The following is a 14,808-nucleotide window of genomic DNA, read 5'->3' as shown; positions in this document are numbered from 1 at the left end:
TTGATGAAAGTAATAAATATTCATTCGTTTGTAAAGAAATCTGTAAGCTAAAATTTTCTGAGCTGTTTTCTTTTTTCAGCTTTTCTGAAAAACTATAAAGAAAACCTGAAATTCCCCTTTTTTATTACAGTTGATGGCTGTCAATCACGCACAGTTCTCAATTAAGAACAATAACGTTAGTGATTGAAAAATCCCAGCTCCTGGCTCACTCTCAGCGTGTCAGGAGAACCATTCTGAATCTTACAAAGTGCATTTGAAGGGACTCAACACACAAAACAGAAAGACCTGGACCCAGAAAACTGTCGTCATCTTTGTTGTCCTTAGAAACAGGATGTAAGTGAGAATCTGGGGGTCACACAAAGCGCCATCATCTAGGAAAGGCTTACATTGCCATGTCTGGCCGTCACCAGGTGTGTCGGTCACATTAACATCCTTGGCCAGAATTAACCTTGGCTGAAGCTTGGCCTCTTGCCAATATAATAAAAATCAGTTCTGCGTCCACATGGCAATTCCGTGAGAACCTTCAGCAAGGAGCCCCTTATTATTTCTCTGAGAATCTCAGGGAGTAAGTTCTCTTAGCCCGGTCAGGAGTTCGCTGACAGGTTACCTGTGAGAAAGACTTTTTTCCTTCCGAAGCGATCTGAAAGCTGACCGAAAGAGATGACTCCCACAAACACACCGCTGAAGAAAAAGGAGCTGACTGCACTGACTTTGTACGACCGGTTGGCAATTAAAAACCACTAGAGGAAGAAAAAACAAGAGACTTTTAGGTCACAAAGTAGATGGGTTGAGCTAGCTGTCAAAAAACCAAACATACAACAACTTTTCCATTGCAATATCTCTACCACATCAAATTATTATTATTATAATTATTTTGCATAAAACTGGGGTATAGGCCAGGGGCAGAGGGGGTGAGAGGATTCACTAGAGACAGATTAGGGAGCAGAAAGGTGGATTGACTGAAATCCACTGCTGAGGGGAGCAGCAGGCGAGACAGAAGAAGGTCTGCTGCGTCATATGTGGTCCCTGGCTGCCATATCACCCATTATTAACTAGAATTCAGTACAGCGCCCACTTTGGATAACAGTCAAGGTAATTTTGTCTTCAGAAATGCTAGAAATTTTTTATTATATTTTTATTACATGTTATCACTATGACATACTCTCATAATCTTTTATACACATCTTATCACAGCACTGAACATAGTATAGAAAATCATTTATGTGTCTACTGACTAGGCCCACGTCCTGACTCCCGTGTTGCTTGAGATGAGGTGCTAAGTCCCATTCATGTCCACTTCTCTCTCAGCTGACATCCTACATGGTCCATAGGAGATGATAAATGAAATATCCTTTTCCTAATATGTTAATAGTTTTAATCTCTTGAGTATTTTTCTCAAAAAAATTAAATATATGATCCAGTAAATCCACTCTGAGAGCAGTCATACATTGCCTAGTTGACAATGGGCCATGCACAATAGTGGCCCCAATAGCCTCTCCCATAGAGCTTGGTGAGCAGCAGGCTACACCACATAGGTTTGCATACACAATCTGTGGTATTCACATAATGACAAACTGCCTAATATTGCATTTTTCAGAACACATCTGCCTTGTTAGGTGGCATGACTATATATACACAAAAGAAATGAAAGCAGGGATTCAAACAAATAATTGTAGACTAGTGTTTATTGCAACATAATTCACAATAGCCAATGGTGGGCTCAACTCAAATGTCCAATCACAGATGAATGGATAAACCAAATGTGGTGTGTGTGTGTGTGTATACACATATGCAATGGAATATCATGCAGTCTTAAAGAGAGAATGGATAAACTTGAGTACATTATACTAACTGAAATCAGCCAGACATTAAAGGACAAATATTACATAATTCTATTTATGTTAGTGTGATATAGTGATTTATAATAAGAAACACATGCTTGGAAAGGGTCAGGAAAAAGATAAAATTTGCAGGCAGACAACAGATCTGAGGCATACAGCAGGGGAGGGGCACAGACAGGGGTCAAAGCAGGGGAAGGAGGAGCACAAGGGACTGTGGTGATGGGTCACGGGGTGTGTGGTGGTGGGAGAACTCTGGGGGCTACACATGAAGGGAGACATCAAATGCTGTCCAAAAATGAACAATAAAATTTTAAAAATATGTGTTTGGTCTTTGTCCACATAGCTCCTGAAACTCTTACAATTTCCTATGTAGGAACCATAGGAGCCTCAAAAAAGCTGTAATTAAAAAAAAAAAAAAAGAGCCATAGGGGGACCTTCTGCTATAATATTTAGTTTTGTTCCCCGTTTCTGAAATAGATCCAGAGCTGCAACAGTGAAGTGGGTGTCTTTTGTTATTCATAAAGGCCCCTTTCAACCACCTTGGGGTCATGTTAGTGAGGTGATTTCTGGAAAGTCCCTACAGACAGGACTGGTTGCCAGGGCAGCGCAAATGAAAGAGGGTTGGAACTTCTGCTCCCATCCCTCCAGGCCTCTGGGGAGGGGCAGGAACCCAAGATTGAGTTCAATGACCAATGGCTGAGGATTTAAATCAATCATGATTTTGTAATAGAGTCTCCATAAAACCCCCAAAGACAAGACTTCAGAGAAGTTCCAGCTACTGATGGAGGAAGAGCGGAGAGCCCAGGACAGCCTGGAGCCTTGCGCCCCCAACGGAGGGTGAGCACAAGGGAACATGGGGATGGTTCATGAGTGACATGGAGGTGGGAGAACTATGGTGACTACAACGCTGTAAGAAAAAAATAATTAAAAATAATAATATTAAGTAAAGAAAGAAAGAAACCCTATGCTCCTTCCCACATACCTTGCCCTACTCCCTCCCCAAGCTTCCAGAACCTTCTCTGACTCAGAGCACAGCTGCCTTTCCTCCTTGGTCTCCTGCACGGATAAAGCCCTGACAAGGTGGTTTCTGGACATCTCTGTGCAAAACAAAACAAATAACTCAGGGTTTGGAAGATAAACACGGCCACTTTCCCTCATTCAGGTGCTTGACTTGCAGATTCTCTGCACGTGCAATTCTGAGCAAGGTTCATTAACCTGCTGGCCTCGCCCTTCCTGGGCTGAGAGTGAGGACCAAGCACCACTACCTTTGGAAAAGGTGAGCAGGAGGCTCCCCGAGGCAGTCATTTAAATAAGGGAGGGTGATGGAGGCAGTGGGACAAAATTGCAGCATGCCTCAGATGTGTTTTCATTTGTTTATTTAATAAATATTTTATTAGCTTGCTAACAACTATTCTAAAACCTGGGACTACAGATGTGAATGAGCCAGGCATGGTCCCTGCCCTCATGGGAGTAAGAGCCATCTGATTAAAATAAACTTTAAACAAGTGAACACATAGGGAGAGGCCAGTGGGAACCTCTTCAAATAAGGTAATCAGGGAGGGCATCTCAGGGGAGGTGACATTTGTGATCTAACTAAGTGATCAGTGACGAGAAGCTGCTGGGGGAATCTGAGGACAATCTTATGGCCCGAAGAGGAGGCCACATGGGTGTGTCCCTCCAGGGTGGTGGAAGGGAACAAGGAGGTGAGTGAGATTAGATCACAGGGGGCCCTGGGCCAAGGTAAGGAGCAGGGGTTCTATTCCAGGGCAAAGGGAAGGTGTGGGACTAATGGATTTACGTCTCTAAAGGTCACACGGCCACCCTTAGAGAAAGCATCACAAGAGGAAAAGTAGGACAGCGATAGTCGAGATGCTGGTGGCTCACGCGTGGGTGGAGCAATGGTGACAGAACCACGTGGACTTGGGAGGTATTTTGAAGGCAACACTGGCAGGACTTGGTGATGAAGGAGCTGTGAAGGCAGGAGGAGAGGAGGGGACAGTCAAGGATCTCACTAGCTGTCAACTCCCGCCACTCAGTGGATGGTGCTGACCGTTCCTGGGAGGGTGAAGGCTGCCCGGGGTGTTGGAGGGTGCTGGGCCCGAGTTGGGTCTGACAGGCAGAGGTTGAGAAGCTTATCAGACACGCAAGTGCGGAGGCCATGTGGGAATCTGGATGTGAGACTTGAGCTCAAGGAAGAGGATGTAAAGGCTCCTGACCCTTACGCAGGAAAAAGGGCTCAAACAAAAACAGGAGGGTTGGGGAGAGCAGGTCCCAAGGTCACAAGAAGAAACCTGACGCACAGAGGAAGAGGGAGTCATGGCTGTCAAACGCTGCTTTAGAAGTCAAGTAAGAAAAGGGCCGAGACTTAGATTTGCAAACAATGGACACTTTACAGTAGCAATTTCAGTAGAGTGAGGATGGACAGAAGTCGAGGTGAAGAGGGTAGGAGCACTGGGGGGAGGCTGAGGAGTTACAGACAGCAGGATGGACGAGGAGGCCCCACAAGCAGGGCTGTGTGGGGCAGCCATGAAATGGGGTGTCATGGGGGCAGGGATGTGGGGTCAAAGGACACTGGCTTGTTTTTGACATGTGTGCATGATCTGGGGTGAACAGCAGAGGAGGTGCACTTGCAGGAGAAAGTCTTCCCGAGTGGAGAAAGCAGAGGGGTTAGCCCTGTGCTCACAGCTTCAGAAGGAGGAGGGCAGAATGGGGGTTCAGAAGCAGGCAATGAAGGCACGCCCGCCTGATGGCCTCCTTGTCATGGAAATAGCAAGGCAGTCACCAGTGACGGGAGAGGAAGAAGAGGGTGTTGGGAGTTTAAGGAGGAAGATGATGAGGGACCCTCACAGGAGTGGGGTGCGGCCCCCTCACAGGAACTGCAGCAGAACCCACCCGACCATGAGAAGGCGAACTTGAACTTGGCAGTTGGCATTTTTATGAGGCGGAGGTGAGTAGTTGGGCGTCCGCAGAGCTGGGAGTTCCCCAGGAGCACTACAGAGGGCAAGAGGCAGCAGGGACTTGCGGGGATCTGCAAAGGAGTGATTATCGTCACAGTGGAACAGAAGCTGGGTAAGAAAAGGAAGACGTGAGGATGGCAATGAAGCAATGTCATCACCTTCAGGAATCCCTAACCTCTCTGTGCTTCTCACTCCTGCCCTAATTGACGTGGCTGTCTCCTCAGGAAATCACTGGCTGAAGAGGCTCCTTCTCAACTGGAGGCTGCTTTTCCCTTTAGACCTGAGAGGCCGAGAAGGGAGCGGATGACCGACCTTCAAAATCTCCGGCCCAGCTGACATCACATCATCAGACTGGGGCCCTCGACCTTTCTATGGCAGAGACGTAAGTGTCTTCAGAAACGTCCACTCTCCTTTCTTCCATGGTAACAGGATGCGTCCCTGGGCACACAGCCACCCAAAGGGAAGAAGAAATGTCCGAGCTTCCCCACAGTGGGGCTGGCCACAGTATCAAGGTCAGCACAGTGAATACAAGCAGAAGCGTCACGTGGTGGCTTCCGGAAGTTGTCTTAAGATGGCTGCTCTGGCCTTTGCCTGTTTCTTATATCTCATTGGTTAGGATGGCCACCTGGAAGCTGGGGCTCCCCCTGGGACCAGGATGAAGATGGCCATATATTGGGGTGACAAAGTCAAAGCAGAAGGATCTGGCATCCCTGAGGATGCTGGGGTAGACCAGGCCCAGGACTGGCATATTTTTATAGGTTCTCCAGATGATTCTCAAAGACAACCAGGTTAAGAACCTCTGCCCAGGACCTTACCACTCTCAATAACTGCATCCACCCTGAAATTGTGAATATCCCACTCACCCTCAGCTCACCACCACTGTTGCCCACTCATCTCCTGCAGTACGCAAGCTCCCAGCATTCAAGGCCCCAGTCACCACCAAGCTCAAATGTACAACCAAGTTATCAGAAAGAATGAGCCACGTTCGCATGCCCTGATTTAAGGATCTGTGAAGGAAAGGGTGTTATACACTTTATAGTTCCACGTAAGATTTTAAAGGTTCTGAAATTTGAAGGAGAAATTCTGTTTTGTAGCATTTTGGATATAAGGAGAGTGTGTGGTAAAATGGTCAAGTCATGAGGAATGCCTAAGGTGATGTTTTTCTGGGCTGAAAATTGAATCAAATATTAGGCATAAGGTTGGCCTAGGAAGGAGAGGGCAGCATTTATTACCGAGATATCCCTTCTCTTACAATGACTAAAAAATAAGGCGTCATGGACTTATTTTGCACACCTTGAAGTTCGAACCCTCATTGTTACATCTTTCATGTTCATAATGCTTGTTTTAGTGTTTTCATGCCTTTAAAATCTGACCTGCAACATTAGCCTCAATTATCCTGTGCCTCTACCTCTGCTCCTCTGTCTACACCACAGGATGTACAGGCTCATTCTGGTCTGTTTTGCGCTTAATTAAAAAGAGCCACTAATGCAGCCATCCCACCATCAACCACCCTGCTGACCGCATTTGAGAGCTTCTCAAATCCATCGGAAAGTTGCTAATCTACTCCTCCCCACAACTGGACAGCTATCAAGTTTTCTTTAGAGGAATGAATGATGATACCAGTTTTTTTGTCAGCCCCGCAAATCCTTTTTTAAAATACACTATAATGTGCAACTGATGTACTAACTCAGCTTATTGATTGCAGTTGGCATTAGATGGAAGATTTAGGCACGAGGGGATATCTGACCAGAAAATACCAAATTCTAATTCTCAGACTGCCAGTTCTAAGTATCAAAGTAATTTCTAGTAATTTTTCTTCATGTCAATGCTGATTGGGTTAATGCGTCTCCCTATATCTCCTGGAATAGATTCAGAAACTGATAGCAAAATGGAAAGTCACCGCTGGATTTTTAAAATGCAAATTAGGCAGCAGGAAGCTGGAGCCCAGGAGATCTCCTTGACAGATCTAGGTGAATGAGCCGCCCAAACACCAGGGGCCCAGATCATGGGTTACCATCAGCTTTCCACACTTACTCCCCTCCCCAAAACAGATGAGATTTTAAATGTTTTATTTTCGATTTTTGAAACTTTTCAAATATAGTTTATATATTTCTCACATACCAACTATGAAAGCTAAAGGGTTTTATTTTGTAAAATCCCAGACAAGTTATACCAGTGATTTCTATACTGTCTGAGAAAATGTACTGGCCTAAACTATTAAAGTTTTGGAAAGAGGGCATGCACCAGACCAGATTCAATTGCTAACTCATTTTTTTCTTGTGCCTTTGGCAAATACTTGGTACCAAAGTAAAACCCAAACCAGTATATATCAGAAATTAAACTATTTTAAACCTAAATACGATGACTGTGATATTCACAAAAAGGTTTTTCATGAGGCTTTAATTTTAAGAAATAAATTTATGTCACTCAAATCCTTAATTGGCTTGAGATGATTAAAGTGATGACTGTCTCATTATTTTCTTATATGACAAGTCAAATTCTAAAGCTACCTAATGAATATTCTTTTAATACTAATTTATTTCAAATTGAAAAATCACTTGCAAATTGAAAAAGCAAGAAATCTACTTTTCTTCTCCCATACCGTAACAGAAAGGGAAGAATCCAGAGACAAAATATTGTCAGTCTCAGTTGATCTGGCTAAAGCTACTTTTGTTTCACAACTAACAAGTGTAGCTTATTTTGCTCTATGCTAACAGCAATCACTAAGCTGGGTTAGTACATAAGTTGCACATTATACTGTACTTTCAAGAAGGATCTGAGGGAGCTAACATTAAAAAACTGGTATCATCATTCATTCATCTACAGAAAACAGACCTCGGAGAAAATCAGGCACAATTTTCTGCAGACTGACACCAACAGCAGGTGCCTCAAATATAAAAGATGAAAGGAACATAAATATTGCAAATGCCAGTGTGAATCAGAGCCAGGTGGCACCCAGTGTCTTCCAGGTGGCACCCAAGGCCTTTCAGGTGGCACCCATGGCCTTCCAGGTGGCACCTAGGGCCTTCCAGTTCTTAAAGAGGGAAAAAAGCAGCAAGCAGGAGTGAAGAGAATTGAGAATACTATTGACTAGTATTAATGAAGCAACCAGTAGGCTTTTTGTTGAGCAACTGGATTCTTACTGCTTATAGGCTGAGAATAAACTGCATCTCCCTGGATGGGATAAAGGACTGGCATATGTCAAGGAAAGTTATTCCAGCTGCAATACAGAGAGTGGACAGAGGTCGCAGTTACTGGTGTGGGAAGCCCCATCAAAGGTGATTACAGTGATTTAGGTCAGACTGGACAGGACCGGGGCCTCAAACAAGAGGACGGTCTCAAGCTGGATCCGGACACCTGGCTGAGTCACCCACAAACAGGTATTATCTGAAAACGCTAGCATGGACTAGATCAACCACGGATTGAGTGAAGCCTCAAGTCTTAAAGGAAAGAGTAAAATATGTCTTTAGCATCACTCTCAAAATCACCAAACCGCAGCTTTGCAGAGATGTCACAAATCATTCCCATTTTTCTGATGTGGCAGAAATAGGATAATCTGAAAACATTAATTATTACTTTAAAATGGATTGCATGCTTACATTACCCCAAAAATAAATTCAGCATCTGAGCAAAAAAAAAAAAAAAAAAAAAAAAAGATATATCAAAGCTATGTCAACTAGGAAGGGTTAGAGCACATAACAACTAGATCAGTAACAACCAGCCAGTCTTCACATGATCCTCTAAGTCCAATAAACGCCTGTTAGAATAGGTTGCTACTGTCACTGTTATTAGTCTCATTTTATAGACGTTGCTGCTCAGCTGAGACAAAATGGTGCTAGAGCAAGTGATGGTGCCTGGATCTGATACCAGGATACTTTCTCAGCCCCTTTCTTTGAGTCCTAGATGCTCCAGCTAGTTCAGTCTTAGAACTAACACCCAGATCTCAATCATACACATAACACTATACATGAGTGTGTTAAACCAAAAGCATAACATTAACAATGCAACTTTCAAAGTGTATTTAATGGAGATTCAGTTCAATCTACGTTGCATATTTTAAATACAAATACTAAAAATAATTCTGGGTTTTTTTTTAAGGTTTATTTTTTTATTTATACAAGAGCTGGGGTACAGGCCAGAGTGGTGGGAGGGTGAGAGGATTCACCAGAGACAGAGGTCAGGAGCAGAACAGGCAAAGTGATGAAACATACTGCTGAGGGGAGCAGCGGGCGAGACAGGAGAGGTCTGCCACGCCATGTGGGTATCTCCCTGGCCAGCTGGGAATTGAACCAACCCGCTGCGCCACCAGGGAGGCCCAAAATAATTCTGTTTTAGTTGCGCTTTTATCATTTCCTGTCTGTTTAAGCTCCCAGTGTTCACTCGTAGTCACAAAATCCCACCCCCAGGCTGCCTCCTTTGTTTCTTCCCTGAGAAGCACCGTGCTGGGCCCTGTCCCCACAGAACTAGAACACGGTCTATGCGAGATGTGTCTTCAGCCAATCATCAATACTAAGACGATAACAAAGCAAGAAGGGCCTTGAGAATTTAGACACGAGCCCAGTATCTGCTGTGAGCAACTTCTCATCGGCACCGGCAAAGTCACGGACTTGTCTCTACTGCAGTTTTCCTCTGTGACCTGAACAGCCCACTTTTTTCTCCCGCTGTCTACTGTCTGGTGGCATTTCATGCACAAAGAGCTGAAAAACAAGCTATTCCTATAGCTGGCTCTGATGGGAGGGCCAGCGCATGGGAAATAAAAAACCCTGAGCTTTTTCAAGCACTGGGTCAGGTCGTTTTCCTTCCCCAAGGTGACTCTGTCCTTCTGTCCTCCTTGTTTTGGCCACAGTGAATGAATGACTACATTTCCCACACATGAATAATGTAGGGGCAAAGGGGAGGGCACGGCCCCCCAAAGGAAAACAACATGACTCACTCCACACTTGCTGTGACACTGCACCTGCCACTGACCACTCACTCCCCACTTGGGGGGCTGTGGCCTTGTTGCACCCTCCCCCCCCCGACTCCCAGTCCCGAAGGTCCCCTGGTGAGCTGCTATTGGTCCTTCAAGACATCCTTAGGTTGTTTTGCTCACCTGGAAACAACAGACCCACTGAGGCAGGGCTGGCCATGCTCTCCTTTTGCCATCTCTCTCCCAATTTTTGCATCTATAGTGATGCCTGTCAAATGACGTGTTTGCTTGTCTCTCCCCTGCATGCTGGGAGTCTCTGAGAGTCTCTGAAGGGTGTATTTCTTCCTAAGCGCTGCCGTGATAATGTCTACCAGCACTAACTAGATACGTGCTGAATTGTTTATGGGTAAGAGTGAACGCTTCTCCACTCTGTCTCTGGCGAATCCTCTCACCCCCCACACCTCTGGCCTGTACCCCAGGTCTTGCATGCATAAATAAATCTTAAAAAAAAAAGATAGACTCATGCCATTTGCAGCAACATGGATGGAGCTGGAAGGGATAATGCTCAGCGAGATAAGTCAGAAGGCAAAAGAAAATCAAAAATGATTTCTCTGATGGGGCGGCATAAGAACACCAAACAAAGGGTCAGGGAAAAAAAGACAAAACGTGCAAACCCAGCACAGAAGTGAGGCAAACAGCAAGAGGAGGAGGAGAGAGGGGTCAAAACAGGGGGGAGAAGAGCACAAGGGACTACGGGAGCAGTTCATGGGTACTTTGGTGGTGGGAGAACCACTCGGACCACACCTGAGGGGGGAACAATGCTGTAAGAATAGAAATAAAATATTTAAAAAACACAAAATAACTATGGCTGTTTTCTGGAAAACTGGCTTGAAAAAAGTCGCAAAGGCAGATTCTGTCCATGGAAACATAAACTTCCCAAAGCCTGCACAAGGGAGTCAGCGAGGTCCCCAAAAGCACTCTCACGGGTCTATAAACCCCTTCAAACACCCATGCTGAGAAGCACAGGGAATGGGCAGAGCAGGAACCACATGTGGACACTCACAGGGCTTCAGCCTGCAAGCCAGGCAGGGCCCACAACGCTCGGACGGTGGTACCTGAGCCTCTCACCTGCCACTGTGTCTCTTCTAAAGGGTGGACTTGCTTATCAGCCATGCAGATGACTAGCCTCAAATGAGCCCCGGGCGGGGGACACAGCACACCTGATCATAAGGGGAAACTGAGGCAGCTGCCCCTGGCATCCAGGTGGGCCAACCGAAGAAGCAAATCAGCCCGGGGTGGGCTTATTGATGGATCTCCAAGTCCTACTTACATGAAAATCCTGTCTGACTACAAGGGCCAGGGTCCTGGCTCCGCAGCACTTTAAGGCTGCAGGGAGGCTGGACAGTTGCCTCCCTAGGCCCGAGGCTCTTTCCTGAGGGTCTGCACAGCTCTAAGCTGTGGCTGCTCTGAATAAGCTCCAAGTATTCTCACAATTCCAGCCAATTCCCCTTCCATGGTCCTGTATTTCCCACAAAAATATTTACAGCTTTGGACAGGAAAATTTCACTTCAGGAAAAAAAATCAGGTAATCAGAGGCCTCCTGTGATGAGGGCATATGTGAACAGGGTATTTCGGGAACAGTTTCATGGTGATTAACTAACTTGCTTCATTTCAATGTAGTTGTCATTCTGAATTACCACTTAATGGGTGAAGTGTGCAGGCGATAACAATCAGCAGTACAGGCATAAGGAAGCAAGACATTAAAAAAAAATTAGCCCCTAAAGCAATTATTGCAGTGAATTTTTCAGATAGTTTTAATACTCTATCTTTTGACCCCGGGGTATGGCTTGGGGAAAATATATTAATCTCAAGATAATAATCAGTCAATTTCAGTTCTTCAAAATCCACAATGATATTAAAGATTCCGACCTGACTCTTTTGGGTTGCAAACATTAATTAAGCATGATAATTGTGTGTCTCCGTGATATTTGGTGCTTTCTGAATGAGTCAGAGCGCAGGGAATAATTTGAATACAGCAGACAGCAATTTGCTACATAAATTCACCCCAATGGCTATTAGCTCATTTTAAAATAGTCAAGACTTCTAGATTAGAGATTTTTTTTTTCATTAATACCAAGTTAATCACATCTACATAACCCTTCATTCACCCTTCCCGAACCCTCCACCAATAACTTCTGCAAGACCTGACGTGAACACAGTGTGGAGCGGGAGCTTTAAAATGTGTATTTTTTTCAGTCTCCTTAAACTGGAGTTCTGCAGACTCTCTCTAGCTATCTATTTTCAGGAGTTTTATATGAGATGTCAATAGGACTTGACATTTGTTTCTTAATTCTGCTTTTACACCAAATAATTTCAATAAGCATATTAGCGTGTATATATATATATATATATATAGTTTTTCTATATGATAATATACTAGATATACTGTATGTGACAGTACATTACGTATACTATATAATTTATCTAAATCTTAAAAAAATATGTAAAGCAGACCAGCCTTTCTTGGGTCTCCCTGCACATTCTCAAGGAGGAGAGATGTGAGCGACCGTATGGCCAACAGTGGGGCATACTGGGGTGGGGGTTAAAGGCTGAGAAGCACAGATGTTGTGACTTTTATTTCATTCTCCTTTGTTATATCAGGAAACCTGCAGGTTTCTTTATGCCTGACAATTAACACAGAGGGGCTAAGGCACACCTTCTCCGTAGCACTTGCAAGATATTCACGTGCAGCAACACTGACCAAGATGCTCGTGAGCTGGATACCAACATCACATCAGCTTAGAGAAGGCAAGTCCCTGACAGACTCCTGCTTCCCTGCCTGCCACGTGCCACAGGGGACAGTCAAGGGATCGATGGTCTCTCCTGTCTCGCCCGCTGCTCCCCTCAGCAGTGTATTTCAGTAGATGCACCTGTTCCGCTCCCCACTCTGTCTCTGGTGAATCCTCTCACCCCCCACGGGGTTTACACACAGGGCTGGGCTTACACACACACTGGGCGTTAATGGTGGTCATCGCTTTCCCTCTCTCTTTACTTGTTAATTATTGTGTATGTAAGAGAGAGACAAGAAGTTCTCACTCACTTGCTGAAAGGACACTATACTTGAAAAGTGACTTTGAGTTTTCATCTGACTCCATCTAGCTAGTCTGATATGACTCATGCTTTTCCCATTTCTAGTAAAAGAAAAACAAATGTGTTTTCATGGCATGTTCTTGAACTCTCAAACTTACTAGAAAACAATTTGAAAATGTGGCTGAGCTGTAAATCAATAAGATAAAGAAACAGACTCCTCTGGACAGGAGGCCCCTGTTGGTGATCAGAATCCCCTTTGGGGGCTCACTGTCCCCCAGGTGTGTTACCTCTGAGGCGATGGAGGTGAAGCTGCCACTGAAGTGCAGGTGCTTGCGGACCTCGCTGCCGTTGGCCGTCAGCAGCCAGTCCCCAAGGGCCTGGGCCTCACCGGCTGAGCGGTTGCCGTGGCTCTGATTGCGCAGGAGCTCGGCCAGGTCCCAGTGGTATGCAGGCGTGGCCCCCACCAGCGCGATGAGGATGGCTTCCGTGGCCACGTAGAGCTAGAAAGCAAGCACACAACCGTCTAAGCTGGAAGTGCCATTAGCGAGCTCAGCAGCCTTCAGAAAGAAGACACATCAGGGACAAAGGAGAAAAAGGAAGCTTCATGACCGCAAGTGACAGAGCCACCAACAGTCCCATCTGCAAAGCACCTTGTAACTCTCCCAAGGATTTTCCTTCTGCTTTTGAGCTTCTGCTTTTGTCCTCTGATGTAGAGGACCATGCACATAGGTTGCTGGACCCTGGGGGTACGGGGTGCTGGCATCTTAAGACTGGTTTAAAAGATAAACATTGCAGCTATTTGCTCCTCAGTACTACACCCTTAGCTCAGTCAGACTAGCAGTCACCAGGGGTCAGGAGTTTCTTAGTCTTGGATTCATACACCAAACAAGAAGACTTTCTGTGGCACAGAAAACCACATTGATTGACTAACTGATAGAAAGATAGACAGACAGACAGATAGGCGATGTGCTTTATTAAAGCATATTAACATAATATGTACCTGAGTAAGAACTATTCCTATAATAAGGTATGACACTGGAAATAGATTTTAAAGAAATTCAAAATCCCAAGCATAGACATTCACTTTATAATCTTTAGTTGTACTTAATCATTGCTTAATCTAAACATAGTGGTCCTGCAGCACCCAAAAAAATTCATTCAAGAAATATTTCTGGAGCACATGTGCCATGTCACTGACTGTTTTGGGCTTTTTGGTTATTCACAACTGGGTTTCTTCTGTGCTTATATGGACAGTTAATTTATGGCAAAGGAGCCAAGAGTATATACCAGAGAAAGTAAAGTCTCTTAAACAAATGGTGTTGGGAAAACTGGACAACCATGAGCAAAAGAATGGGACTAGATTACTCTCTTGCCCCATACCCAAAAATGAACCCAAAATGGATTAAAGAAGTGGATGCAAGACTGAAATAAATACAGAAGAAAACATATACAAAGCGCTGCATAACTTTTCCAACAGCCTAATATAAATGCAATGGAGTACTATGCAGCTATAAAAAAGATGAACTCTTGTCATCTATGACAATATGGATGGAACTGGAGAGGATTATGCTAAGTAAAATAAGTCAGAAAGACAAATGCCAGATGGTTTCACTCAGATGTGGGATAAAGAGAAACAAAAGAGTCAGACTAAACAAAAACAAATCCTAGAAATATGACTAAAATTGAGGCTACCAGAAAGGCAGGGGTAAAGAGCAAAGTGTAGAGGGGGCCCAAAAGCTATAGTGGTGGAGGACTCTGGGTGCCCTGGTGGTGGGTGTGATATGGTAACAAACATCTGAAGAGCTGTGATCCTATAACTCTCATCATATTCAGTGTTGTAAACCAATGTTACCACAATAAAAAAAAATTAGGTTTCTAAGATGTTGAGCCCTATACATGCTTTCTATGCTACAAATTTCCAGTCACATTAGCTCCCATTGTTGGATGGATATTTCAAGCTTAAAATTTACTAGGGAAACATAGAATTACTCTGCTCCATAATGAGACAATT

The 14,808-nt window shown here is 44.5% G+C and overlaps 1 protein-coding gene across 4 annotated transcripts in view; it reads right to left on the bottom strand.

Moving 5' to 3' along the window:
- The window catches only part of SLC22A15 (solute carrier family 22 member 15), a 53,356-nt gene that overhangs the window by 26,979 nt on the left and 11,569 nt on the right, over positions 1-14,808 (bottom strand). For all 4 annotated transcript variants that reach the window (XM_037498422.2, XM_054690813.1, XM_037498423.2 and 1 more), the window contains exons 2-3: positions 13,085-13,297; positions 608-740 (exon numbers count right to left, since the gene is read on the bottom strand). In XM_037498422.2, coding sequence (XP_037354319.1) covers positions 608-740; positions 13,085-13,297 — 346 coding nt within the window. The remainder of the gene's footprint in view (positions 1-607; positions 741-13,084; positions 13,298-14,808) is intronic.

Source organism: Talpa occidentalis, unplaced genomic scaffold, assembly GCF_014898055.3.
Source record: "Talpa occidentalis isolate TD23 unplaced genomic scaffold, MPIMG_talOcc4v2.1 talOcc4.9, whole genome shotgun sequence".
In the NCBI taxonomy this organism is placed as follows: domain Eukaryota; kingdom Metazoa; phylum Chordata; class Mammalia; order Eulipotyphla; family Talpidae; genus Talpa; species Talpa occidentalis.
This window is presented reverse-complemented; position numbering and strand designations above follow the sequence as displayed.